This window comes from Manacus candei, unplaced genomic scaffold (assembly GCF_025592945.1).
Source record: "Manacus candei isolate 608988 ecotype Guabito, Panama unplaced genomic scaffold, ASM2559294v1 h1tg000024l, whole genome shotgun sequence".
Taxonomy (NCBI): Eukaryota; Metazoa; Chordata; class Aves; order Passeriformes; family Pipridae; genus Manacus; species Manacus candei.
Window position 1 is genome coordinate 10,368,581 of NW_026138072.1, and position 27,986 is coordinate 10,396,566.

At 39.5% G+C, this 27,986-nt stretch overlaps 1 protein-coding gene across 3 annotated transcripts; it reads left to right on the plus strand.

Annotated features, from left to right (window-relative positions):
- Positions 1–5,861: 5,861 nt before the first annotated feature.
- On the plus strand, positions 5,862–27,766 carry MIER3 (MIER family member 3). Of its 3 annotated transcripts, none has more exons than XM_051788299.1 (13): positions 5,862–6,076; positions 6,714–6,874; positions 8,858–9,003; positions 10,813–10,947; positions 12,353–12,473; positions 14,676–14,761; positions 14,951–15,023; positions 17,177–17,328; positions 17,787–17,868; positions 21,397–21,491; positions 23,341–23,468; positions 23,657–23,802; positions 23,887–27,766. In XM_051788299.1, exons 3-13 carry the CDS (start codon positions 8,905–8,907, stop codon positions 24,342–24,344), a joined length of 1,575 nt encoding a protein of 524 aa, XP_051644259.1. In that variant the 5' UTR covers positions 5,862–6,076; positions 6,714–6,874; positions 8,858–8,904; the 3' UTR covers positions 24,345–27,766. The 3 variants fall into 3 exon arrangements, with proteins under 3 accessions (XP_051644259.1, XP_051644257.1, XP_051644258.1); XM_051788297.1 differs by having other exon boundaries at positions 5,943–6,076; positions 6,714–6,738; XM_051788298.1 differs by having other exon boundaries at positions 5,943–6,076; positions 6,714–6,738; positions 21,400–21,491.
- The last annotated feature ends 220 nt before the right edge of the window (positions 27,767–27,986 follow it).

Consider the following 27,986-nt stretch of genomic DNA (forward strand, 5'->3'; position numbering starts at 1 on the left):
GGACAGCGTAACTAATCGCCCAGCAGAGGTGTCAAAGCCCGAGGTCCGTTGTTGTTTTTTAGGAGGACTCCCCAGCAGGTGTGTCAAAAACCCAAGGTCAGTTGTTGTTTTCAGGACAGCGTAACTAATCGCCCAGCAGAGGTGTCAAAACCCAAGGTCCGTTGTTGTTTTTTAGGAGGACTCCCCAGCAGGTGTGTCAAAAACCCAAGAATGCATAAAACATCAACTATTTCAATCTCTGACATATTGTAACTGAAAATAGCCTGATTAGTAGCTTTTTTCCCCTTTAACAATAAGAGCACCGTTCTCCAAAAAATGCATTTCAGAAACATTGTGCAGTATTAAACTAAGGGCTATTTGAAGCTATTTTAATGGGTTATCTCCATTAAGTAGTATTCTTTTCATGTAATGAAAGCTAATAAATTGCAGTTAAAAGGGTGCAGCTGTTTTTCAAATATGTCCCAGATGAATGTTGCCTAAATTATATTTATTCTGTTGAAGGATAAAGTCATGGTATACAACTTCTCCAAAATAATACGTATTTAAGTCCTAAATGTACTTAATTTCTACTCTATTCCACCCAGAAAAGTGAAGCAACAGCAAGTGAATATTGACTGTTCTAAATTTTATAAAGAACTCAAAATAATCACAAGAAACTGTTTAGATGAAAAGGAACAAGTTGGAGGAATTATGAACTGAACATTCAATACCAAGTGACCAATTTTCCTAAGATGTTTGTCTTTACCCTACCCTTTTCTCTATAAAGTGAAATTCCCATTTTCCCCAAAAATTAGCCTTGCTAAGTTGTGAACTAAAAGCAGACATCAAGAGAACAGATGACTAGCATGATGTTAGGATCTTGTACATACCTGAATAAAAGCAGATCTCATTTTAATAGTTTTGTTTCCTAGCCAAATCTATTTGCTTTATCCCTTTTTTCCTTTAAAAAAAATCTGTATTGGCATGAACTTGTGCCAATTTTTTTTTATTTCCCCCATTTTTTAATTACTAATTTAGAAACTTTTCTCATCCAAGTGAAGTGACAACATTTTTGTAAGGATTTGCTGCAAGTTTTGTCCACCACCCGTGTGCATAGTAGGTTTTTTTTAAATATGTGTATCTTTGTGAACTTTTTGATAGACAATGATGATAGTTATTGTAAGCTTGGTAATTTAGGGTACTGAGGGAGTTGGTGGAAGTCTCCATCATTTATCATCAGTCCTTGCCAAATGAGGACATCTCAGACAAATAGATGTTGGCAAATGTGATGTCAATCCACAAGAAGGGCCAGGAGGAGGATCTGGGGAACTATAGGCCTGTCAGCCTGACCTCAGTGCCTGGCAAGGTTATGGAACACATCATCTTGAGTGTAATCGTGCAGCACACACAGGAAAACCAAGGGATAATACCCTTGGTTTTAGGAAGGGCAGGTCCTGCCTGAGCAACCTGATCTTTTAAGATCGGGTGACCCACTTAGTGGATGAGGGGAAGGCTGTGGATGTTGTCTACCTGCACTTCAGCAAAGCCTTTAACACCATCTCCCACATCATTCTCCTGGAAAAGTTGGCAGCCCACGGCTTGGACAGGTGCAGCCTTCATGGCTAAGAATCGGATTAAGAACTGTCTGGGTGGCGAGGTCCAGAGAGCGGTGCATGGTGACACATCTAGTTGGCAGCTGGTCACTAGTGGTTTTCCCCGGGGCTCAGTAATGGGTCCAGTCCTATTTAGTTAAACTTTACTGGTGATCTGGATGAGGGGACCAGATATACCCTCAGTAAATTCGAAGGCAACACCAAGTTGGGTGGGAAGGGTTCAAGAAATGACAGGACGTGTGGCACTTAGTGCCATGGTCTAGTTGACAAGATGATGATCAGTTAAAGGTTTGACTCAATGATCTCAGAGTTTTTTTCCAACCCAAATGATTCCGTCATTCTGTAATTATAAATTGGCTCACAAGAAATAAGCCAAATACACTCAAAACACAAGTACAGGGCTTCCTGTTTAGGAAACATTCCTCCTCAGTCCTCCCAAAACGATAAAATCTTATTACACTATACTAACCTTGCCAGAATGGCTAACAGCATTTCTTTAATACGTTTCTTAAATATTTTTCAAATTATGATGGCAATGGTGTACGCATTTTAAGGATTTTGAGAGACATCAAAAAGCACAATGGCTTTCTCCCTTCACCCAGTGTGACACATATGTCACTGTTATAAAATGAAAATTAGCAACGTGCAATTCTATACTTTATAGAAATTTTTTCTAGTTATGCTCGTCGTTGTTTATAATTCAATTACTGTCCTAGTTAGGACAGCTGAGACCAGTTCATCATGGTATGGGTGTAACCCAAAACTGTATATTCTATAGCCTTCCACGCCATTTCCCAGAAATTGTTAGCAGTAGAGGCCTGTATATGTTCCTGTCCTCATACCCTTTTATGGAATTCCCTGCTCTGAGGGAAGGACTGAGCATTCCTGCCTGAACTGGAGAATATATAAACTTGGAGTTTTGGAACCTTTTTACCACCCGTGGGATCCAGAGGAGGACTGCAGCTCACCACTCTCGGCCAGACTGAGACCACCACCCTCGACTGGACTGCAATCACCATTTTGACCGGACTGCAACAGCTTTCCCACCAGCAGGTTTTTTCACTCTCCCTTTACTTTGGACTCAGGGGGGCCCATGGAACACCGTTTTGTTCATATCCCAGGGTACTGGGTTGTACATTTGGGTTTTTGTGGATTGAAGCCAGTTGCTTGTCTGTATAATCATACTTGTTGTGTTGTTTTATTAAATTGTTATTCTGACTTGTGGTCTCTCTTTTGAGTTGAGTTCATTTCCCCTGCTGGTTAACTCTTAAACCAGCACAATTACACACCTACCTTTTCATTAAAAACTTCTACACTCCTCCTTGCCCAGCAGTAAGACATACAGAGGCAGTACTCAGTAATCTGTAACTCATATGGCAGCTCTGGAACACGTCATGACCTGCTGTGATAAAGCTATGAGGTCACACTATTTTATCAAAGAGAACTGAATTATAATAAGAAAACTCAGTTCTAAATCTGATAAAATACTTTATTTGGCAAATTAACAACAAATTTTTCTGTAAAATTACACACAGTTGAAAAGCTTAATCATGTTGAACAGCCTAATGACTCAGAAGTAAACTACATCAGAAGTTAGGAAATAGCTACTTGCATACAAATTGGGGAGAATTCCTATTAAGAAAATGTACATAGTAACAAATACCCGAATCCCTGAATCGGGGATTTTTCCTGCTGCATTTTCTGTGCTATTTTGTTGATAAGATAAACAACCCTGTGTATGTGTTACACATTCTGAGTTCATGAGAAGTAATTTGTCTCACCCAAGTTGAGGCTTCAAGAGAACAGGGAACTGGGTTTGTTGTATCTGGAGGTGTCATAGATTTACTTGTTCTAAAACACCAAGCAGGGAACTTTTCTTTCCAGTGCATTTGTGTAAAAGAAAAATGTTGAACAAGGGAGGGGGGTAGGTGTTTGCCCAGGGTAATTGACACACACAAAGGAACTAGCTAGTAGATCCACTTTCCAAGATGATGGCCCTCTGAAGACTGTGGGGAAGGGTGGGGAGGGTTTTTTTTTTTCCTCTCCTCCAAAACGGACACTTCACTACTGCCCTAACTCAGGCAAGGTGTATGTTGGAGGAGTCCGAGGTTCACTTTGTTTTCAGCGTGGTCACCTGGCTGTTTCTGGTCCCGGTTTGCCTCCGCTTGCCTGTGCCCTGCTCTGCCCCCAGCCCGGACCTGCTCAGATTTTGCTTCAGAGAGGCTTGATCCACCTGCAGATGAACTTTTTGGGGAGGACGCCGCCCTTTCCCTCCTCCGCTCCTGTGCTGGCAGTGGCTTGTGCCCATCGACAAAGGGGAGGGAAATCCCAGCCACAGTGAGCCGCAGACAGTGTGAGTTTCGTGGGAAGAGCCCCCTTTTTCCCCTTTTTTCCTCTTCCCCTTCACGGTGTGTGAGGGAAGATCTCCATTTTTGGCTTCTCCCGCTCACCGGGGCCACACGCGGCGACCGCCAGAGCCCGACAGTGTCCCCTGCAGATCAACGCCGAGCACGGCAGGCTCTGCTCCTCCGGTGATCCAGCAGCACCCCTGCTGACCGTGGTTGGAACTGCCCAAAAGGTGGGAAGTACCGAACTGTTTCCTTTCTGAAGGGGACTTTTGGGTACAGGATTATTGTTTGGTCGGTTTTGTGTTCTTTCGTTGTCCTACCAATACACATATATCCTTTATTAAAGGGCTGTTATTTTTACTTTCTCCATACTTCCTGAATTGGAGCCTCTTAAATTTGGATTTACAATTGCTTAGAGGGAGGAGTTTGGTCTTGCTCATAACTCATCCTCCTTAGTAAAACACTTCAGTCTCATTAAACTGAGACAGGGGGGAACAAAACCGAGAAAGGCTAAGGAACATTAGTGGGTTATAATGGCATTCCAGACCAGTCAAAGGTAGAAAAGATTAAATCTGCTTTCTTAATTTTTGAGTGGAAAGGATTGAATCTTTCTTCTTAATATTTATGTGCAGTGTGTTCTGACATAGCCTGTCTGTCTCTAGCTGATCATTTTTACCAGGTAACTTTGAAAAAAGGCAAAGCCTGATCAGGTGTAAGAGACTAAAGTACTGATGAAGCTGCTGTGACTGTTACAACTTTCCTAAAATGTATGTTTCCACAAAGTCTTGCAATTTTTATGTTGTCATCATCTTACCCCAGGTAAGTACGACTATTGAAATTTTGGCCAGAAACAGAAACATCACTCCAAAATTAAAAGCATCGGTCTTCATAGCCCGAGATGAAGAAATTAAGCAAAAAACAGCCCAGTCCCACTTTATGTGTACCAGGACAAAAAGTACCACTAAGAAATCAGGAAGAGTGTGGCCAGCAGTTCGATGAGGTGATCCTCCCCCTCTAGCTGGCCCTAGTGATGCCACATCTGAAGTGCTGTGTCCAGTTCTGGGCTCCTCCCCGCAAGAAAGACAAGGAGCTATTGGAGAAGGTCTATCTGAGGGCAACAAGGATTATGAGGGGTCTGGAGCATCTCTCTTATGAGGAGAGGCTGAGGGAGCTGGGCCTGTTTGGTCTAGACAAGACAGAGAAGATCTCATTAATGCATACAAATATCTCAAAGCCAGGTGCCAAGGGAATGGTGCCAGACTCTTTTCAGTGGTTCCCAGCAACAGGACAGGGAGCAAGGACCATAAACTAAAACACAGGAAGTTTCATCTCAACATGAGGGAGAACTTCTCTACATTGAGGGTGTCAGAGCACTGGAACAGGCTGCCCAAGGAGGTCATGGAGTCTCCCTCTCTGGAAACATTCAAAACCCACCTGGATGTGTTCCTGTCATCTGCTTCAGGTGACCCTGCCTTGCAGTGGGGTTGGACTGGATGATCTCCAGAGGTCCCTTCCAACCCTAACAATTCTGTGAAATGGAGCAGATATTACTTATGTGTAATAGACGCACAACTTTTAGATTTAAAAAAAATTTTTTTTTTTTTTTCAAAAAAACCCAAAACACTGTAAAGTAAATTTCACTTTCCCTATTTATACCACAGCAGGCGACGCGCAGCAGAATGGCTGAAAGCTTTGGAGTTGTGTTTTCTGTTCCTGACACCTCGGGCGTGGGCGTCAGCGTAGCCAGCAGCCCTCCGCACACCGGCACCGGGACCCGGTACCGAGGTGCCGCTCCCGCTCCCGCCCCGCGCCCCAGCCTCGGGCTGTCCGAGCCCCCCGCGTACTGCCTGCCGCGGGAAGGGCGGAGTGCGGCGGGCGCCCTCTCCGGGCGGGGCCGGGGCGGGCCGAGCGCCGTCGCCGGCCGGGGCGGCGCCGCCAGAGGAGGGTCCCGGCGGGTCCCGGCGCTGCTGCCCCGCCTCCGCCGCCCTGCTCGGCCCGGCCCGGCCCGGCCCGGTCCGGTCCGGTCCCCCTGCGCCGACGGACGGTCCGGGGCCCGCGGCCGCCATTGGCTCACGGCGCCATCCGGGCACTCGGCGCGGCGCTGCCGCTCGGCCCCATCGTCCCAATATGGCGGAGGTGAGCGGGCCGGGCGCGGGGCTCCCCCGCCGCCCCGCGGGGCCTCGCGCCCGCAGCGCCCCCGCGCCGGCCCCGCATCCCCCGGGGGAGCCCCCGGCGGGGCCGACCGGGGCGGCGGGGCCGGGGCGGCGCGGCCTGCGCGACCAGGCCGAGGGTCGGCCGCGGTGCCGCTGCGCGGCCCGCGGGACGGGCCGGGCCGGCGGTGTCGCCGCCGGGGAGCGGGCGGTGGAGAAGCGCTTGGAGGGAGAGAGGAGGAGCGAGCCCCGGGCTGGGAGCGGGAAGGAGGTGGCAGCCAGTCCGGTCTCTGTCACGTCCCGCCCGGGCCGGGGCCGGACGGAGCGGGAGCGCCGGCCGGGCCTGGCGCGTCTCCGGGGGGCCTCCTGCCAGGGGAGGAGGAGGGACGGAGAGCCGCGGGCGGGAGCGAGGGAAGGAGGGATGGGAGAGGGTGAGCGGGATGGAGAGGCCAGCGTGGGGGGGACGCGGGGGCCGAGCCCGGCGGGGAGCGGGGGAAAACGGGACGGCGGGGAAAGGGGGCAGCTCCCAGGGCTTCGTGAGATGGAAGAACCCTGCCTGCTGCCGAGCCGGAGGGAGCCCGCTCTCACCTCGCTCTCACCTCGCTCTTTCTTCTTCCCTGCAGGCTTCCTTTGGGAGTTCGAGCCCAGGTTCGTCCTCGTCCACCTCCTGACCTGGCACCCGGCCTGTCGCCCGTGCACCGCTCTCTCCTTGCTGCGTCTTCCCAAATTTATTCTCTTGTAGTTTTTCTGAGGCTTCGTGTGCACGCTTTTAACCACCTCCCAGGTTCTTAAGCGGAGATATGGGCTGCGTAGTCTTTCTCTTAACTCTAGTTGCAGTTAGAAATTGGCTGCTTGGAACCCAAAACGAAAACAGTTTTGTGGCACTTTTAAGTCTACATCTCAGTAAATCCGTGTAGCCTGGAGAAACCAGTTTCTCTTGTTGCTGATAATTAGAGGCTTGTCTAAATTTTCGAATTTTTGGTAATAACAGAAAATGTTTAAAATAACGATAAGTAATTCTTAAGGCTGTAACTGCTATTAAGGTTCTTTGGAATACTTTACACGAGCAAGCATAATTAACATCAGCAGGGCTGCTCTCAGGTATTTGGGGAACATATTTGCTTCTGTGCAACTGCCTTCTGCACTGGCTGTTTGTCATCTTTTTTAGCTACTCCTGTGAAATTTCTTGAGCTTGTATTTTTCAGTGTGGTTTTAAATATTCTAAGTGGGATATTGAACACTCAGAACCACTGAAGAAGTGGGACTTTTTAATGTAAAGTCTACCAGTGGAATAGAATTTCCCCTTGCATGAAATGCAAAATCAGTTAGAACAGCAATTAGAAGGACAGGTCTTTAAATACAGGTTAGATAAAGACAGTTGACACTTCTGTGATTCCTTAAAACTAGAGCAGGATGTTATGGTCAGCAGTGGGGGAATTAAACACATAATGTCATTACTGCAACTGTAGAACATGGTTAGCTGGAACTGAAAGATCTGTGAGACCATATATGAATAGCATGTGAATAAAAAAGTATTTTTAGCCTGAATGTTTCTCTATAGTATGATATTACAAACTTTCACAGTCTTGTCTTAAGCAAGCTAAATGAACTTTAGCTACCTGTGTATAAGGAATGAACACTTAGCATAATTGCTGAAAAATTAGATGCTTTAGGGTTCAGAAGTGTTAGTGTATACAGTTGTCTCTTTCAAGGCTGGAAGCAGTGCAGAAAGGATTTTGAAGGGGATTGAAAATTTGTAATTGTTTTCTTCAAAACTTTTGAAGAAGTTTTTTCATAGAAATAATTCTTGATAAAAATTCTTTTCGTTGCTGCTTGTAAGCCAAGGATTGCAACAGAGAACTAGTACGTAAGGGGAAAACAGAAGTAAAAGAGAGAAATATCCCAATCTGTTTATTTTCTCCATCCAGAAAGGCATAAGAAAGTGAACATTACAGAGCAAAACAACCCTGTAATTTGGTGATTTTTGTTGTAGAACATGACTTCTAGTGCAGAACATTTGCATCTTTAAAACTTACTAAATCTAATGATAACCTTTCAAATGACAAAGTGTATTTAAAATAATAACAGTACTTTTGTGATGACTTAGGAGTATTCGGTCATGAAAACCTGTCTGTTGGACCACAGAGCTGTCACAATAGCTTGTTAATTAATGTGATTCATTAGAAGCATTTTGTTATTTCTGGTGTTTTTTCCTCAATACTTCTTGAAAGTCTGCTGTATGTATTTTTCTAGATCAAATGCTATGAATTAAATTAGTTGTATTAAAAGATCTATCCGTGAGGCTAAAGTGATTGGAATTGAGTCTAACTTTATTTTGCTGTTAGTAGGAAGTGGATTCAGAACCTAAGTTACCTGTTTACCAGTGAAAAACTATGGTTGTCACCATGTAAATCACATAAATAGAATCAGAGTGTAGGTCACAGCCTTGAAATTCACAGCATCTGAAATCTTGTGATGTGTGTGCTTTGTACCTTAATGATTACTTCAAGGGTATTTTGAACAACCTTTTATTGAGTAAAAATTAATTTGGGATTGTACTTTCTGGAACTTTTGCTTTTAGGTACTTTTCCCAAGTACTCTATATGTATCAAGAGAGAAATCTGTGTTTATTGCTTATAAATATGAAAAGGGAAGGTCAGCTGAAACAGCTGATTTTGTCAAATAGTTATGAATTTGTTACTCCACTGAGAGTTCTGACCCCATTCGTTAAAGAATTCGTGCGATTTCATGTGAAATTTTTTCACAGTTGGCTCGTTATCGTCTGAGGATCATGACTTTGACCCCTCTGCAGAAATGCTGGTACATGATTATGATGATGAGCGAACTCTTGAAGAAGAGGAAATGATGGAAGAAAGCAAAAATTTCAGCTCTGAAATCGAAGATTTGGAAAAGGTAAGAGTGACTTGCCCTCTCATGAATGTCCATACATACTGTAACTTTTCTAGGGAAAAGTACATTCAACCTGTTCTTCAGTTTGTATAGTGCAGTTTTCTGCAATAATGCATTTTCAGCTTGTTTAAAAGAAAATAAAATCAGATTTGTAGTGCATCATCACAAAACTTGGCTTCTCAAAGGTATTAGTGTTCATATTCTTTTCATTTAGTAGTCCATTTTCTTTAGTAGAGAAATCACTAATGAAGGTTTTAGAGTCCTGTCATCTAAGATCACTTACCACTTGTAAGTTGAAACTCTACATTTTACATACTATTAAAGTGACATCTAGCTGTATTTCATTCTGTTGGTCAGGTTTTGATTTTCTAAACAAACAGTCCTGTTTTAGGCATGATCGGTCATGTTAGTTTACTGTATAAATGATACTTCTGTGTCTTAGTTTGATGAGTTTGGCATTTGGTGGGTGTACAAAATGATCAGCATGCTCCTTGGCCTTTCCTATTCCATTTTACACTTCTTAATTAGATGTTTTTTGTATTTACACCTCTTGTTCATCTGTGGCAGTGCATCACCTATTCTAAACGCTTGCTGAATGCTGAACACCCACAGATTGATGCTGTTTGAATTACTGTATGGTGACCCACTTACATCACTCAGCATAACTCCAGGTTTTGGTCAACAGACTTCCAGAAAAGTGCAACGTTTAAGCATCAAATGCAAGGCTGTGTTTATATAGTCCATGTAGAAACAAATTTTCTAAGTGTGGAGTTGACAGTGTTTATACTCTTGATTTTTTTTTTTCCCTTACTACCTTAATTATGTTTTTGTTGATTATGAACCTGCAGTTATACTGTAAAGCAGCTTGCTGAGTCTAGTGGTTAAAATTGAGTTGTTACTCCATGAAGTTCTCTTACTGCTTCTGTAATGGAAGAAGGACTGAGAGCCACTCATCTGAAACACTTCATTACTTTAGATCCTGATCCTGGAAAGACTTGGACATGAGTTTACCTTTAACCATTGTGAAAAGTCTGTGCAGAACTAAGACCTTAGCTGAGTAAAGAAAGAAAGTAATTTAATCAGTGTATGAATTCAACAAATTTTTAAAGGTAATAGAGCTTTAAAGGTATAAGTAGTGGAAAATATTTTTAATACTTTGGTGGCTTGAATCAGGTAGCTAAAAAAAATCTTCACTGTTTATTGTTTTATTAATTGTATTAGAATGCGACTATGATGATGCTTACTAAAATCACTCAATAAAAACTATTGGAAAAAACAAGTTATAAATCAAGTCTCTCTTGATTTTTGCCTTCTCTTCTTAGCTGTCTTTCTCCTGTTACCTTCTCAAAGGTTAATATAAAATACATTGTGCAGGAGATGAAAGGGAGGGCTTAAAAGTTGCTATATTAGTTTACTTTTGTGGAGGTTTGCACATGTGCAGCTTTAGCTATGTAGGAATTAAGTCTTTGAGTTTTTCTGCATTTCTGTCTTGAAATATTGACAAATCCTGCTCTATTGTATGAATCAAATAATGAGCACATTTTTAATACTTAGTCTATAGTTTCATGCAGTAAACAGTTTTCCCTGACAGGACTTCACTGTATGCCAAGAGGCATGTTCATGTATTATTTCCATCAGGAATCACGATCTTCAGTACCATGCCTTAAAATATTTTAATCATTCCTGCTTTCATTTGAGTTTTAATTTGTTTGTTTTTTACTTTTGTTCTTCAAAATGTCCTATCCTCTCAGACATGAACTGTTTACAAGTATTTGGCAATATGTTGAAATGTTGTAAATCTTCTTATATTAGGAAGGAAGCATGCCACTGGAAGATTTGCTGGCATTCTATGGCTATGAACCCACGATTCCAGTTATGGCAGGTTCCAGTGCAAATAGCTCTCCAAGTGAACTTGCAGATGAACTTCCAGATATGACTCTAGATAAAGTAAGTCAGAACCGTTTTCCCCTGAATTGTTATTTAAAAGCAGAAATCTGGGCAACCTTAAATCATGTTTCACTCTCTCTTTATATATAAAATATATATCTTTGTTAATTTCAATATACATTATTATTTTGAACTCCTACCTTTTCAAGGATATTCAGGATCTAGTTCTAATAATAATTTTGACAGCTTCAAATGCGTAGCAACTTTAGTGGCACTATATTAGTACAAAACAGAAATGAATATATTAATAGTTCTTCTAAAACACATGCAGAGAACTTTGAAGTAGGTGGCTTGTTGTTTCTTCTGGGTTTTTTTTTGTTAAAAAATGAGATTTTTCATTAATATGTGTAATGTCCAGAAATAATTCTGACTTCCAGCACACATCAAGTACAGAAATGGTTGTGTATAACTTTGAAATGGAATCCTGAATGCTCTGGAATTTTATTTTCAAATGCATATCATTTGGGAAGGTCTCAGCTTTGGGGAGTGAGAGAGAAATTGGTTTATGTGCAGTGACTATATATGTTGCATTGCTGAAGTAAAAACCTGAAATTTCAGCTTTTGTGTTTTGCAAGTTAACTTTAAATTCTGAGATTTTTGGCTACAAAGCATATGCAGCTTGTAGTTGAGCTTATAAAGTATGCAAGTAGTAAGTACATGTCTATTTTTTTCTTTTTTTTTTCCTGTGAGTATGATGTAATGGTAAACTCCGCAGAAAGAAGGGTGTAATGATGGCGCTGCACATCTGATTCTCATTAGGATTCACGATTGTGTTGAGGCTACAAAATGTATTGGCTTGTTATCTGATACAGTTCTTTCCCTTCCAAATCTCTATCTGAGGGGTTCAAACATGTTTGCTTGTGGAGGAAGTGTGATGTTTATTTCATAATATCTTTTCTTTAACCTGCAAAAACGTCGACTCTTTTGTGGTTTGGAAAGTTGTCTATTATCTGTAACTGTCCTCTCAGCAAAAGTCTACAAAAAACCCTGTCTGTTTTTCCCCAGAGTTGAGGGGGCTTTTAAAGCTTCAGTGTATCTGTGATGCAAAGAATGATAGAATGTTAAATATGTGAGGCCGTTTACACTGGTGCTTTTTACGGGAAGCAACTGGAGGAACATCTGAGATTGATGCTTGCAGGACTTAATTCTTGTGTGTTTGCTGTAATAGGGGTAAATTTGCCCTTTGTCTTCTATGTTTGACTGTGAAATGAACCATTATATTTGTTCTTAGATTTAGGAGGAGCAAACTAGCTTTTCAATTAAGGGAGTACAGTCTGCTACATTTTCTTATGGTAAAGTAAGTCATTTTAATTAATGAGACTTAACAATTTTCTGAATCTACGTGCTCACCAGTCTATATTTAATAGTCAGTCTGTGGTTTTATTTTTTTATTTTAATGATACAGGAGGAAATCGCTAAAGACCTCTTGTCGGGTGATGATGAAGAAACACAGTCCTCTGCTGATGACTTGACACCATCAGTTACTTCACATGAGGCTACCGACTTCTTTCCTCGGCCACTAAGATGTAGGAAACCTGATTTTATAATAGTACTCAAAGAGTCTTAGCATTATATATAACTTTGTGCCCTAAAATGTCGAAATTGCAGAGTAGTGCTTACTGTACCAGGAGTTGAGAAATAGTGCTTTGCAGGATGTCCTACATGCACTTTGCCTTTGGTTGGTATTACTGATTACCTTAAAGACTTCTATTTGGTTCTCTGCTCAAAGCACAAGTAAAATTAATTTCTCTATGAATAAAATATCTTCATAATCAATAGTTAATACAGTATTGAGGAACACCCTTCATGATTTTCAGTGAATATGTAATGCATGTGAATATGTTAGTGAATATGTAACCCATTCTTTTAAATTAGTGTTTCTCTACTAAGATTTTTGCTGCTGCTTTTAAGCCAGGGACTCCTCCATGTAGCCTGTGGATGTGAGCTGGGACACAGTGTCTTTGTGATTATTTCCCTTCACACATTCAGCGCTTTTCCATAGGACTTCATGGGGTGAGCCAAAGTAGTTTTATATGGGATGGGGCCTGTAAATCCATGGCCACCAAAATTTCCCTGCCCAGGGAGCTATAATGAGAAAGATCTGGGAACCAGTGGTTCAGGTATCCAACCCAGATGAGATACTCATCATTGCCTCTTGCATCCCATTTGTTCACTGATGTTCTTGAGTTAGAGCAACGTGGAGGATTTTTGTCACAGTTTTAGTTTGGCAAGCTATTCCATGGGGGATTTCATTGCTCTGGAGAAGGAGAGGTTAAAGGGAGTGTGCTGCCTCAATCACCAGCAATCATAGCCCTTCAAATGCTACTGTGTCATAAAAGTAAGACATTTGTATTGAAAGAGAGATACAAAAAAAATTATAAGGTCCCTTTTTCAGTTAAGCAAACTCCAGAACTTATGGCATTTGTGAACTGTTCATTAATATGACATTTAAAATGTGGCACCTTTTTAGAAAAAAAGTATTTGCCCCCTCATATTACTGAGGATTAAGAAACTGTCATCTTTGTTCTCAAATGTCATTGTTTTATATCAAAATGTTACTTTGTTGGAACATTAGGCTGGACACTTTAAAATCAAATATCCACCATTTCAAGAAGGAGATACCAGTTCTCTTTACTGTTAGCAGTTCCATCTTTTTTCTGATTTCTGTCTATTTCTCAGATACTAAGATAACATTAAGATAAACACGTATAATACATAACATAGGCTATTTTGTTGAATTTACATTAATTTGATAGAATAATTGCCTCTGACTGTCCAGGCATATTATTTCATGCATTCAGGTTAGCTTCTTGCTTGCTACTTGTGAAACCAAAAAGAGACAGACTGGTGATTGTAGTAATGATTACAGAAGAAGAGCCTCAGTCCATGCAGTCTTGGATATTGTCTCTGATGTTTGTGATTCTTTTTATTTGTGATGAAGCTAAAATTCAATTTTAGTTTTTCAATTTGTGTTTTTTTCTGAAGTTGGAGGATACAAAATAGCTGTAATCATATCAGAACTGTAAATTCCGTTCTGTTGGGGATTATACAGTTGTAAAAATAGAATTACTTCAAGCCTAGTACCACAACGTTCCAGATTCTGAAGTATGAGTTATTCTAAGGGAGTACTGTATTTGAATTGGTTGGAGAGCTCTGTTGTATTTCCTCCTGAGGAGTGGAAAAAGATTAAAGAAGAATAAGCAGTGTATTGTTGGCTTTTACTTATTCTACTTGGTGTGTCTGTCCTGTATCTTCACACCTACTAAGGCAGACTTTTTTAGAGGAGTGTTTTGAGTGCCCATTAAAACTTCTGATGAAAGGTTTTAGTAGGTGATAAAGATGTGCCTTCAGCTTTACTCTTTGTCATTAACCTGAGGCTGTGTTATAGCCCTGGAAGTTTTCTGGGTTTTCTCTAAGGTGTAAGCTTTTATTGAAAAAATAGATGAAGAAAAATGATCTCATTTCCTTTTGACTATTGGAAATACAGTAGGTTGTCTCAGTTGCAGTGATGATAAATGTTTCAGTTCTGCAGTATATAAGTACCAATATGTTCTGACTTCATGGTACTTTGATTTTGATAGAAATGTGGATCAACAGACTCATTATATAATAAGTGTCTCCCTGACTAAAAGCAGATACTCCTTTCAAAAGTAAAGTGTATCTTGTAGTTTTATGTTTGAACTGAAAATTCTTCCTCGCTAAAAAAGTTCCCCTCTTTTTGTCTGAAGCAAACACCACATGTGATGGAGATAAGGAATCTGATGGTGAAGATGTAGAGGCAGACCATGGTAATTCATCTGAAGATTTGAGGAAGGTAATAATTATATTTCTTAAAATTAAAAAAAAATTTACAGTTAAGAAAAATCTATTAAGATTTATAGTATGTATCAAAAATATCTTAATTCTGGAATTCTCTGTGAAATGCCAAGTTAATTACACTTAATGCTTCCATACACAGAATATTGTTAATAACTTTTTCTCTTTATTGTTATTACATTTTCAGGAAATAATGGTTGGTTCACAATACCAGGCTGAAATTCCAGCTTACCTTGGCAGATGCAGTGATAATGAAAAGGGTAAGTTCTTCTGACTGTCATACTAGTTTTTTTATGTTCATACATAACACCTGATGGAAGAATGTTATTTAAATTTTTAAGGTAAATTCAATGACTTAGCTGAAGTCTCAGAGACCTTTAAAGAAGGCACTAGAAAACTAAAGTAACACAACCATTAATTATATCTCAGAAGTGTCACTCTTCACCTTGGAGAGAACATTCTGAAGACAAAACTGGAGAGTTAATGCTGAAGTATCTGGTAAAATTTGGAGGAAACAAACTGTGGGTCAAAAAGGAAATATTTTGATCAGAGAATCAGTACAAGGCTATGAACATGTAACTTAGTTCACACTGAAGATCTTCCAAACAGTATTTTTCTGTGCTTGTGTTTTGGCAAGTACTGCCATGTGAGTTACAAAATTGACATGGAAAAAAATATTTCTTTGATATAGGTCCTGATACACCATCTCTTAAAAAAATGTGATATTTTTTATATGATGTTATTCCATTGCAGATTTATGTTAAAAACTTAGTGGTGCTAGAATAGAAAAAGAACTTTATTTAGTAGAGTTTTATTTTGTATCTTTAAAAACCTGGCACATACAGCTGTGGAATTAAAAAAAGCAAATAATGAAAAAAATTTGCTCATGGGTAGAACAGCTATGAAATTAAAAAGCAGTTAGGGTGATATAATAATAGGAAACAAAGAGCATTTGAGGGTTTTTCTGTAAATTTTTTATATTCTGTAAGTTACTTGTGTTCTGTTACTGTAGCTTTTAATGGGGATATTATTTAAATTAATTATATCAAGTCTTTTCAACATTACTACCTGCTTTTTTGAAGAATACTCCTTTGCAATAGGGAATAAGAATGTTTGATATGAATGGAGTTGGAAGTGTTAAGAAGTGAACATCTCATGTGTTGCTTAAGATCTGGGGAAGCCTCTGATTTTCTAAGATTCAAGCATGATGCTGATGGGTGATGAGAAATGGAGGAGTAAGAACCAGATTTATATGGATAGTTCTTTACTATTTACACATCTTGATGTCTCCTCAGCCAAGAACTAAGGAAGTGCCAATAATCGGAGGATGACCAAGGAGAGGTTAATCTGACAACTTTCTCTGTAATGAGCTGGTACTAGAGAGAATCAGTGAGGGTCTTGTCTGATGGCATGGCTGAGAGCAAAGGGATGGCTCCGAGATCAGAGAGCTCGAGGAGCTCCTTCTGAGATTATCAGTCATGGACTCGAACAAAAAGTGCTGTGTTGCCTTGGTTGATAAAGGAAGCTGAAGCTGAATGTCAGCAGTGCTCTGTAAGGTTGGACCTGGATGTAGGGGTGGACGATTCTATGAAAGCCTTTCCTCTACCCCCTGAGGAGCTAGTGATGGCAAACAGGGGCTTACATTTGTGCTATATAATCCAAGCTACCAGAATTGTGCTAGAAGGCAACTGTGCTCTCCTATAAACTTTACACTTGCAACATGTCTGTCTGACAGCTTTCCATATTCTTGAACTATAAAAGAACTTTCAGAGGTGTAATTTTATTCCCCACCTTGGCTTAATGTTCCTGCTTAATGTTCAAAGCCAGGAGACCTTTGAAAATCTCATTCTTTTCCGCTCTGGCAGCCATTATGCTTCTGTGTTTGAATTGAATAGCTCGAAATTTTTATTGCCAAGAAAGTATGTGAAACATTGTGTGCAATGGTAATCACATATATTGATCCTCTGATCAATAATTTGATCTGGTGTTGAAACATACGCACATATTGGCAAAGGTTCAGGCCAGCTCTTGTGCATGTCCAGTATTTTGTCCTGGAAATAAGCTGCCTAGGAGGTGCACACATAATTCAATGTGCTATGAAGGAGGACTGGACTGTACATCTTGATTACTTGTAAAATATGCAACATACCAAGTTCTTAAGAGTGCTCAGTTGTTAGTGAACGGAAAACCAAATTGCCACATTGAGATCTAGATTGCCATTCTGCTGAGTAATTTTTGGCAAATTTTAGTTGAAAATGGCTAAATAGCCGTAATGACTTGCAATTTACAAGTGGCATGATAATGCTTGATTTGGTTACTTCTGTGTTCCTGTTCTTTTTACTTCTGAAATAGCTTTTGATGTTACACCCTTAAAAATGTCACACCTGGCACTAATGGATTTCTGTTTTATCAGCTTATGAAAATGAAGACCATTTACTTTGGAAACCTGATGTGATCTCAGAAAGTAAAGTTAAAGAATACCTTTTTGAAACCTCCTTAAGAACAGGAAATGAAAAAATGATTGGCAGAATTCCTGAAGGACTACATACACGGGACAATGAACAAGTACGTTTTATATCTTGTTCCATTTGTGACACATTGCTTTGTAATTACTGTGTGTTCTCTTTCTCTGCCTTGTATTGTAATGGCACCAGTACTCAATTTCTTCATTCCTTAATTGGATGTTATTGCATCAGGATCTTACTTGTAATTTTATGCACATACTTAAAAATCACAAGTATTTGATTGTTGGCAGTGTTGTGATCTGTGATGTTTCTGATTGTCATACTGTTGACAAATTTAACTTTTTTAATAATTGCATATAAGATTTTACTTTTTTTTTAATTAAACCATGTCTCAACTTTTAGATGGTTTTACTTTTGGTTGTTATTTTTAAATATTCATCATATTCATAAACAAATCCTCTTTTTTCTTACATTAGATAGGCTCTCTGGGTGGTTAGTTTTGGAGGTCTGGGTTGAAAATTGGAAAACTTTGATCTGAAATCTTTTTCCATTTTATAGGCGCTGTATGAACTTCTTAAAAGTAGCCATAATGTTAAAGAAGCAATTGAGAGATACTGCTCAAATGGAAAGGTGTCCCAGGGTAAGAGAGAGTACCTGGTTTTTCAGAAATGTGTGTTTGGAAAAAAAAATGTTTTGTGGGAAAACCTTGAGTAAGAATCAGATCAACGAGCACATCACTATCCATGATGACTTTAGCACAAATTCAGTATAATCTGATGGTTGGCCAGCTGGAAATTCTGCTACAGAAGTTTGCAATGTGTGGAAAGGTTGAGGATTTACTTTTGACCTTCTCTTCAGTTACAACAACTGTTGTTGTAACAATGGCACAGATTGGAGAGAGTGGTGATTCTGCTCCTACAAGGCAGTTCTCACACATAATCTAGTATCTTTTTGAGATCTGATGACATTTGTACCAAAATCAGGAGAAAGTGGCTGGGTACATAAATAAGCCCCACTCTCCTCCTCACTATGCTGACATTGTGCTATGCCAACCCTAAACTGGTTCTACTGAATAGTTCCATAGCTTTGCTGCAAAATGAGCTTCTATCTTGTTTGTCCCCATTAATTATTATTCCCTTAAATGAAAATCAGAGTCTATCATTTAACAAAAACAGTTCACTGTCCTGTATTTTTGCATATGTGTTGCATAAAGTACAAATGGATTATGAGCCCTGGTATAAGTTCGTGTTCTGGCAGATAGCTCCTCCAAAGGAAACTTGAGTGTTTACAAGTTGAGTACTGTGAAAGACAAGTGACCTGCTTTAACCCCAGCTGCTAAGTATCACACTACTTCTACTAAGTAGCTCACTACTTCTGCACATCACACCACCCTCCCTGCCCCCAGCCCACTTCCTTAGCTGATGGAGAAAAGAATCAGAGGGAAAAAAAGTAAAACTTGTGGGTTGAGCTAAGAACAGTTTAATAGTTGAATCAAAAAAATATAGTGACAATACTAATGACACTGATGACAATAATAGCAATCATAATTGTAATGAAATGAGGAATAAACCCCCAGAAGGGTGAGTGATGCACAATACAATTGCTCAGCACTTGCTGACTGATGCCCAGCCTGTCCCTAGCAGTGATTGCCCCGTCCCAGCCAGCTCACCCCAGTTTATATACTGAGCACGTTAGTCTGTGGTATGGTCTCTTTGGCCAGTTCAGGTCAGCTCTCCTGGCCATGATCACCCAGGCCTCTTGTGCACCTACTCGCTGGCAGAGCATGGGACACTGAAAAATCCTTGATTGTACAATTTGGCAACAACTGAAGCATCGGTGTGTTACCGACTTTATTCTTGTATGGAGTCCAAAACACAGCACTGTACCAGCTACTAGGAAGAACATTATCTCAGCCAAAACCAGGACACTAAGGTAAAGCTGAAAGGCACAATAAGGACTATTAGAAGAATGCTTCAGACACCTCGTGTAGAAGAAGAGATTGTATAGGCCTAAACAAAGCATCGGCTGCAGGACTATATCCTAAATTCAGTACCTCTCTAGAATTTAGAGTTCTGTTTCAGGATTGAAAAATACCTTTGACACTGTCTCCCACATCATTCCCCTGGAGAAGCTGGCGGCCCGTGGCTTGGGCAGGTGCATTCTTCACTGGGTAAAAAGTGCCTGGATGACTGAACCCAGAAAGTGGTGATGGAGTTAAATCCAAGTGGTGTTCCCCAGGGATTAGTATTGTGGGCAGCTCTATTTAATATCTTCATCAGTGTGCCCCCGAGTCAATTTGCAGGCATAACCAAGTTGGGTGAGAGTGTTGATCTGCTGGAGGACAGGAAGGCTCTGCAGAGGGATCTGCACAGGCTGGAGAGATGGGCCAAAGCCAATTGTATGAGGTTCAACAAAGCCAAGTGCTGGATCCAGCACCAGGGTCACAGTAACTCTGGCAATGCTGCAGGCTGGGGCAGAGTGGCTGAAAAGCAGGAAAAGGAGCTGGAGGTGCTGGTCGACAGCAGGTGAATGTGATCCAGACAGTGTGCCCAGGTGGCCAAGAAGGCCAATGGTATCCTGGCCTCTGTCAGGAACAGTGTGGCCAGTAGGACCAGGGAAGTGATTCTCCCCTTGTATTTGGCACTGGTGAGGCCATACCTTGAATCCTGAGTTCAGTTCTGGGCCCCTCACTTCAAAAGGGACATTTTGGTGCTGAAGCATGTCCAGAGAGGGGCAGTGAAGTGGGGAAGGGTATGAAGAACAAATCCTGGGAGGGGCAGCTTATGGAGCTGGGGTTGTTTAGCCTGGAGAAAAGTAAACTCAGGGGTAACCTTATCACTGTCTACAACTACCTAAAAGGAGGTTGTAGCCAGGTGGGGATTGGTTCTCTTCTCCCAAACAACTAGTGACAGGATGACAGGAAATGACCTCAAGCTGCACCAGGGGAGGTTTATATTGCATATTATGAAGAATTTCTTCCCTGAAAGGGTGGTTTAACATTGGAATGGACTGTCTAGGGAGGTGGTGGAGTCGCCATTCCTTGGAGGTGTTCAAGAAATGACTGGACATATAGGGCACTTAGTGCTCCTGTTTAGTTGCTAGTGTTTGGTCAAAGGTTGTACTCGATCTCTGAGGACTTTTTCAACCTTAATGATTCTGTGATTCTGTAATATTGTCAGTGCCTGCCTCTTAGAGTAACCATTATGTTATGATCTCTACCTACTGAAGCTCACTGTTATTCTCAGTGTGGGAATTAAAAATCCACCGCTCCTAGGATAGTTTTTCAACAGTGAGACTTTACATGGGGATATTTTCTTCTCTTCAAAGGTTGAAGACTCTTAGTATGGAGTAAAAAATTAATGGGGCTGAGAAAGAAAGAGCATGGCAGTGCAGTGGAGTAATTATCACCTTCATCTGGGAGCACAAAGGTCTTGGTTTCAGTGTCTGCTTCCAGAAATGTTTTGAAATGTGGAGGGGGGGGGTCCCCCATTGGTTTTAAATATTAGTTGAATGGAAACTTTTTGGGTCACCATTATGATTGTAAGATGCCTGAAAAATCCCTCCTTATTTATGTATATACCCAAAGTCACATTCAAGATAGGAAAGTAAGAAGAGTTTTTGTGTTGTGTTGTTGTTTGTCCAAAAATCTATTTTGCACATCAGGGCTGAGCTGTCAGGCCTTCTTGTCTGTGATGCCTGAACCAAAGTACTGCTCACTCACTCAAGGCAGGGTCATCTTTTAAAACAGGATTTTTCTTCACTCCTTTTTCCAACAACCACTGTTCTTTGTATCCTATGTAAGAAGAAATACTGAGAACATTACCTATCTGAAGCAATCAAATATTCTTTTGACAACAAACTTATTAAAAAATAATACATCTTTTGCATATCATTTGCCCTCAAGGCAGTGATTGTTTTAAATATCATTTGCCCTCAAGGTTGAAAGATTTCAGAAATCAAACTCTTCTAGAAGATTCTTTATAAAGAAGAATGTTATATTTCAGGTAGGATATTCATTCAGTAGATGAAATAACATGGATCTAAGTAACTGATCTACTTTTTTTTAGAATGTGTTTGGATATTCATCCATTAGGAACAAAAATTTTATTATTTGTGAAAGATTAGTGAGCAAAATCCGGTTTCTCATGCTACTTTTGTAATTGTCTAGAAGAGATGACAGCATGGACAGAAGAAGAGTGCAGAAGCTTTGAACATGCACTTCTGATTTATGGAAAAGACTTTCATCTCATACAGAAAAACAAGGTTGGTATTTTACAGTTAAATGGAAGAATTAGTAAACTATACGATGCTGAAAATATGTAAAAGCAATATGTTTGTCAGAAGCTGTACAGAAGAGGGAAACAAGAACAGTATTAAAACCAGTTTGGCATTTTTGCACTAGTTTTTTCCTTAGACGTCACTAGAATCCTTAGGCATTGCACGATGAATCAATGTATTACCTCTGAAATCGATGTGTTGACATTACTTCTGTTTATGCATGTGCATTACAACTCAGTTTAAATGTGTGCCTCTCCTAGAAGTGCAGTACTTCTGTACCATGGCTGTAGGAAGGGAGAATGCTCCTTTGCTTAAATTAAGCAGGTAGGTGCAAGTTTACAGAATCAGGCTTAGCTCTTTGTTTTCATGAAGTGTAGTCATCCATCAGGACTCACTTTTCTGAGCAGCAGAGGAGTTCTAATCTTGATCTGGATTGCTTCTGATTGACTCCTCTGTGCCTGAATAACAGGGATTTTTTTTTTTATCAAAGAGCAACAGTTGACAATACGAATGTTTCAAAATTTCCTGTATGTCTCCTTTATGCTTTTGATACCACATTGAAATTTTTTTTCTTTAGGAGTCTGGTGTTCTTGTTGTATTTCAGGTAAACTTTATAGGGTTGTGGTTGCTGTTTAACAACAGTCTGCTAGTCTTGCTCAGTACCTGGTTTAACCCATCCTAAATAATATTTAGGTGATTCAGATTTTAAGGGGACCTTACAAATAAACATTGATGCATCAGAGATTAAAAATATTTTTTTCTAACACGGAACAAAGTACATGTGTTGATGTATCTGTCACTATGGACCAGAATTTGTGTAAGAAATCCACTGTTTGGGGTTTTTTTTTGACAAGTAGATAAAATGCCAGAAAGTTTAGGGAAAGTTCTGGGACCTGGCATAAGGTGATGTCCTTGGTATACTGAAAGTATCAGCTAGACAAGATTTAGTGTATGGAGGAGCTTCACCATATATTTCTCTGTCACTGCACTGGAAACTGTTGTTAAATGGGACTATCATATGGACACCTGTTAATTTCCTCCCCTGCCTGGTACATATATGTCTAAACTAGCAAGGTTTACACTACACACAAGGCATTTTGGATTTGCTGATGATGTTTGTGTAAGTTTGATTAAACTCAAGTTTATTTTACTGCCAGACTGTATCTGGATAAAAGTGCATATTATAGTTGTAAAACTTAAACTAGACCTGTGGGTTGATGATGATGCAAAATGTTTCTGCATCAAAAAATGAATATAAGTATAGGTAGAAATAATGACTCTTTCTCCAGGAATCTGACTTCACAGAGCAACCTCCATTTTGGGGAAAGAGACAAACAGTTAACGTAAATCAAAATGAGTTTTGAGTCCTTTATACCTTCTCAACAAGACTACAATTTTATTTTGTTGTGTAAGCATTTGCTGTTGTAATTATCTGTTGTCAAAGCCTCCACAATTCTGGACTTTACCAAAAGGAATACGTACCTAGAGTCTTTTCTGCTTCACTTCTCTTAGGTCCTCAATTTGCTCAGATTTTTCCATCATAAGGGAACATCTGTCTAACAGTTTAAAAGTGGCTTTGTGGGTGTATATATATATATATATGTAAGTACTTCAGATATAGAGTTTCAATAAAGTTTTAAAAAGAAGGCAAATGATACATAGAATAAAACAAATGTAATACTTATTTGAAACTGCAGATCTGTTTGAAGTCTCCTAAGGAAATTTGGTTGTTCCAGAACAGTAAAAACTAATAATATCGCAGAAGTTGGAATTGGAAGATGACAAAACCTAAGTCTTTGCATTAATCTTCTCAGTTCTTCTTGTTGCCTGTTAGGTAAGAACCAGAACAGTGGCTGAGTGTGTGGCTTTCTATTACATGTGGAAGAAGTCAGAACGTTATGATTACTTTGCTCAGCAAACAAGATTTGGAAAGAAGAGATATAACCATCATCCTGGAGTTACGTAAGTAAAATGTTCTTGAAATATGTTTTCTGTTGGAAATCATAAATGTAGAAGACTTCTCCCCCCTCCCTTTTCTGACACTGCATTGTAATGCCTCAGTGGCCAAGGCAACTGAAATTAAATCCATCATCATTTATAGGTCTTGTTTTCTGGTTATATGATACATGGTGGATGCAATATTCTTTCAGGGACTACATGGATCGTTTGGTAGATGAAGCAGAATCCCTTGGTGGAGCAGTCCATTCTTCAGCCTTAACATCTAACAGTCGAACAGAAATCATTCCTGATCAGCAGCTGAGCATTCTTAACTCTATCACTGCCAATGAGTTGACAGGTAAGTCAAGAAAAAAAATAAATCTCTTTGTTAAAATTATGCAAACAACTGTTTCATTTGCATTTGTGTTCATCTATTTTGCAGCACTGACAAACAGTGTAGCTACAGTCTGCCACACTTCAGACGTGAACTGCCTGGATGACACTTTCCCTCCCATGGACAGCTTACCACGAGCACCAGTTAATCATGTGCCTGTTGGAACAGAAGAATTGCTTAACTTGCCTAGCAATGGTGAAAGTGATTGTTTTAATTTATTTGAGACTGGCTTTTATCATTCAGAGCTAAACCAAATGAACATATGCAGTGAGGAGACAGAAAGACCTGCGAAGAGATTGAAAATGGGAATTGCTGTCCCAGAGTCTTTCATGAATGATGTCTCTGTAAATAACCTTGGTGTGGACTTTGAGAACCACACACACCACATTACCAGTGCCAAAATGGCTGTTTCAGTGGCTGACTTCAGCAGTCTATCTGCAAGTGAGACAAATGGTTTTATCAATACCCACACTCTCCACCAACATGCTGCCCTTCACTCAGAATGACTGTGGAAAACTAAACAAACAGTGGGTACTTTATGCAGTAGTAGTAAACTTGATGGGAGCTATCAGGTTTGCCTAGTCTTTCACTGGAAGTTTGAACTTTATGACATCAGTGATGTCTTTGTATGTATAGAACTATATCTTGATTTATCAAGAGTAATTTCTTTTTTCAGTCCATAAATGTGGAAATGTCATAGGATGTTTGACAGAGTTTGGGACTAAAAGAACTCTGTAGTGCAGCTTTAAGCTCTGCTTCAGTTTTATTTTAAAGCCTGTAGACGGAGGCCACCGTTTCAAAACCAGCACAGAAGTTCTGAACAGATTGGAGTGGCTTTTTAGTCTTAAGTTACTTTTGCCGTAATGAATGCAGTGAAATAACAATGTTTACAGGTACCAATCCTGATCCCTGCTCAATGTAGCATTTTTTTTCCCCTTGTAAAGGCAGGGATGGGTTTCTTTACTTTAAACTGCACAAACATCCAAGGATGTTTTTTAAATGGAACCTTTACTCATGTGATATTAAACTAGAGCACTTCAGTTTACAAAACAGCAAATTCATGTTAGTGGAAGCTAGCACAAGGAACTTAACATGAGTAAAGTGAAGATCTACATTTGGATGCTGTTGCAAAACTATAGGCCATGGCTACCTTACACAGAGTAATCATGCTTCTGTAGATGTCTGTGTACTTGAAATTTACTGGCTTAAACAGATGACTTTTAGGCTATATTGAATTTGGGTAGGTTTTGTCCATGACTTTGAAGAGTAATGCAATCATATACCTTAACTTTTCTGAAGTAGCTGATGTTGTATAAAGCTACAGTCTTCACAGCTTAGGATTTACCACTAAACAAACAGTCTACATTTTAAATTGTTTGGAGCACTGCAGTTCAAAGTGTTAAGTTTTTAGGGACTGTCTAGTTTACACGGGAATAGTAGAACCTTGAAGTACGTGCTTGTAAGTTTTTATTTAGCATGGATTGCATTTATTTGTTTTGGCAAGTCATTGGCTTCAAAGTGGCACTTCACTTCCTTGGTCAAATGGGAAAGGATGAGTAAAAATGTCTCCCACGAAAGCAACTATTTACCTTCACTAAATTTTTTTGGTTTGAACCTTTTTATTTTGAACCAATTTAGCCACCCAGGAAGTTTGTTTGTTGCAATTCCTGTAGGAGAGTCAAACCAAGCGCAGTATTGGCTTGTGACAGGTTGATGTAGCATACAGCTTGCAGGGTGTTTAATGGGAGCCTGAACCTTACTTCAGTAGGATTGCCTTTTTTCCTCCATACTTTTTCTTTGCACTGTTTTGTATTACGGATTTAATTGCCACTAATTTGTTTTCATTATTCAAGTGATTGTTTGCATTGTTGATATTTGTAATAGTTGCTTCAAGGTTATGCTGAGTAATTAGAAACTAGTGACTTTAATATTTGAAAGGGAAGAGGGTATTTATTATGCGTACTGTGAACTGCGTTGCCATCCCGAGTTTCAGATGCAGCATATGGAATTTTCTTTACAGCATTGCAATGAGGATTGCTTTGAAGTGTTTATGCAATAGCACATTTACCATATTAAAAACAAATTAATTTAGCACAGTGGACAAAAGTAGATATAATTTTTTTAATCAGTTCTTAAACATCTGAAATATGTAACTTAATTAAGTACACAGTAAATAACGGGTAGCCTTGGGCCTGTGTTGTACTCTGGACATTGTTAGCCAAGTTCTCAGCTTCTTACTGCTGTGTTTTGTGCTGAGCTTTGTACCTTGTTTCTTTTGTTTATGAATCAACCCATTTTAAGTAATTTTGTAAAATACTGGCCATAAATCCTCCATTGTTATACATTCAAGTTTATCTATGGGTTTACAGTGAGTGGCTGGTCTGCAAAAAATCATTATACAAAGATGACTGAATGCTTATACCAGTTGCACTTAAATGAACATGCCCATTCTCATTAGCTGATGCAGTAATATATTCAGTTTATCTATGCATTGCTGGGCTCTTAATGTAGGCAGAGACTTGTCTAAGGTTTGGGTTGTCAGCAAGTTGAAAGGACACTTTAGTTATTTAATAAAGACTTTGACCAAAATTCAGAAAATGATATGAGAGAAAAGTGAATTCCAGGTAGTCTAATATAAATGCTGATCTTACTTAGCCTGTTGGCTAGCTAGCTGGTATCGTTTACTTTTAATTCCTTGTTAAAATGAGGCAATAATTTGCAAGATTTCGTAAATATGTAAATTCTTCATATCTTTTTAGATATCTCTTTCAATATTTTCTGACTACTTCTGTGTATAGTAACATTTTTGTGCATGCTTGATGTGACATTCATAAATTTGTACCACTATGACTTTATCCATGTAAAATACCTATTTATTGAACTTTTCTTTTAAAAGCTGGACTTACTTTTTTTTTCCTCTCAGTTTAAACATTTTAAATGGAGAACTTGTTACTGTTTATTAAAAGAATTTCATTTTGAAAGTCAGCATGGAGATAACTGAATTGCAACCATACGAAGAAATTAGAATGCCTTGGTTCTTGGATGGTGAAGCACAATTCTTATAACAAACAGTGATGAATTCTTTGTCCTTTGCCACATGTTTTCTTCATACAACAAACCAAAAAAATCCATAATGGGCAATTGCAGTGTTGCTAAATGTATCCTTTTTATGTACAGGGAATCTGAAGAGGGTAGCACATTCATTTAGACGTGTAACTGGTGCTGTGATTATAGCAATACCTGTATTTCAGTTGGTCACACATCATCTTTTCATGCTAGTTTCTGAAGTGTTTAGTCTTCCTCTTGTCATGGTCAAACTGCTGAATTTACTTGAAGGATGTACAATACTGTTTGAGAAATATGAAATTGTATACAATTAGGTCAATGAATTTTGCAATTGAAACTGAGAGTCAAAAATGTAGGAAACCTTAAGTTCAAGTAGAACACAGTGACACTACTTAATTTAACCAAAGTCTCTAGTGAGTATTTCAAGTTTGAATGTAAACTAATGGAAAAACTGACCAACAGGGACACTATTTGCCCAGCATTACAAGCACATTGTCTACAGGGAAACGAAATACAGTAATTTGTAAGATAATGACAAGGTTACTATTTTTTTTATTCCTATTTTTCACTGAAAGAGGAGGAGAAGATACTATCAATTGTACAATAAAGTAGGAATGGATATAGTCTTCCTAATAAAACAGAGATTCCAGTTATTCTCCGTTCAGAGTAAGTACCCTGTGCATAACAACAAATCAAGTGACAATCGGAACATGTTTTAGTATCAGATGTTCAAGAGGAAGTCGCTGTTATTGCATTGGTTTTAATATTTGTACATAAACACTGATTTTTTGAGCATTATTTTGTATTTGTTGTACTTTAATACCTGGTGTACAGTTCCAGAAATAAATGTCTGGAAACCTTTCTTTACTTGTAAAGCTTTTCATGCATCTGCACTATATTTGCTACTTCATTTCCAGATATTTTGCAGTTACTCTGAACATACTTTAACAGCTCTGGGTACTGCTGAATCTCAGGCCACCACTCTACCTAGCACTGCATAGAGAAGAGTGAAAAATGCGGCACACAGTGATGCAGGTAAAATAGTAAAGTAATGGTTTCTCTCCAATTTTTAAAACATGACT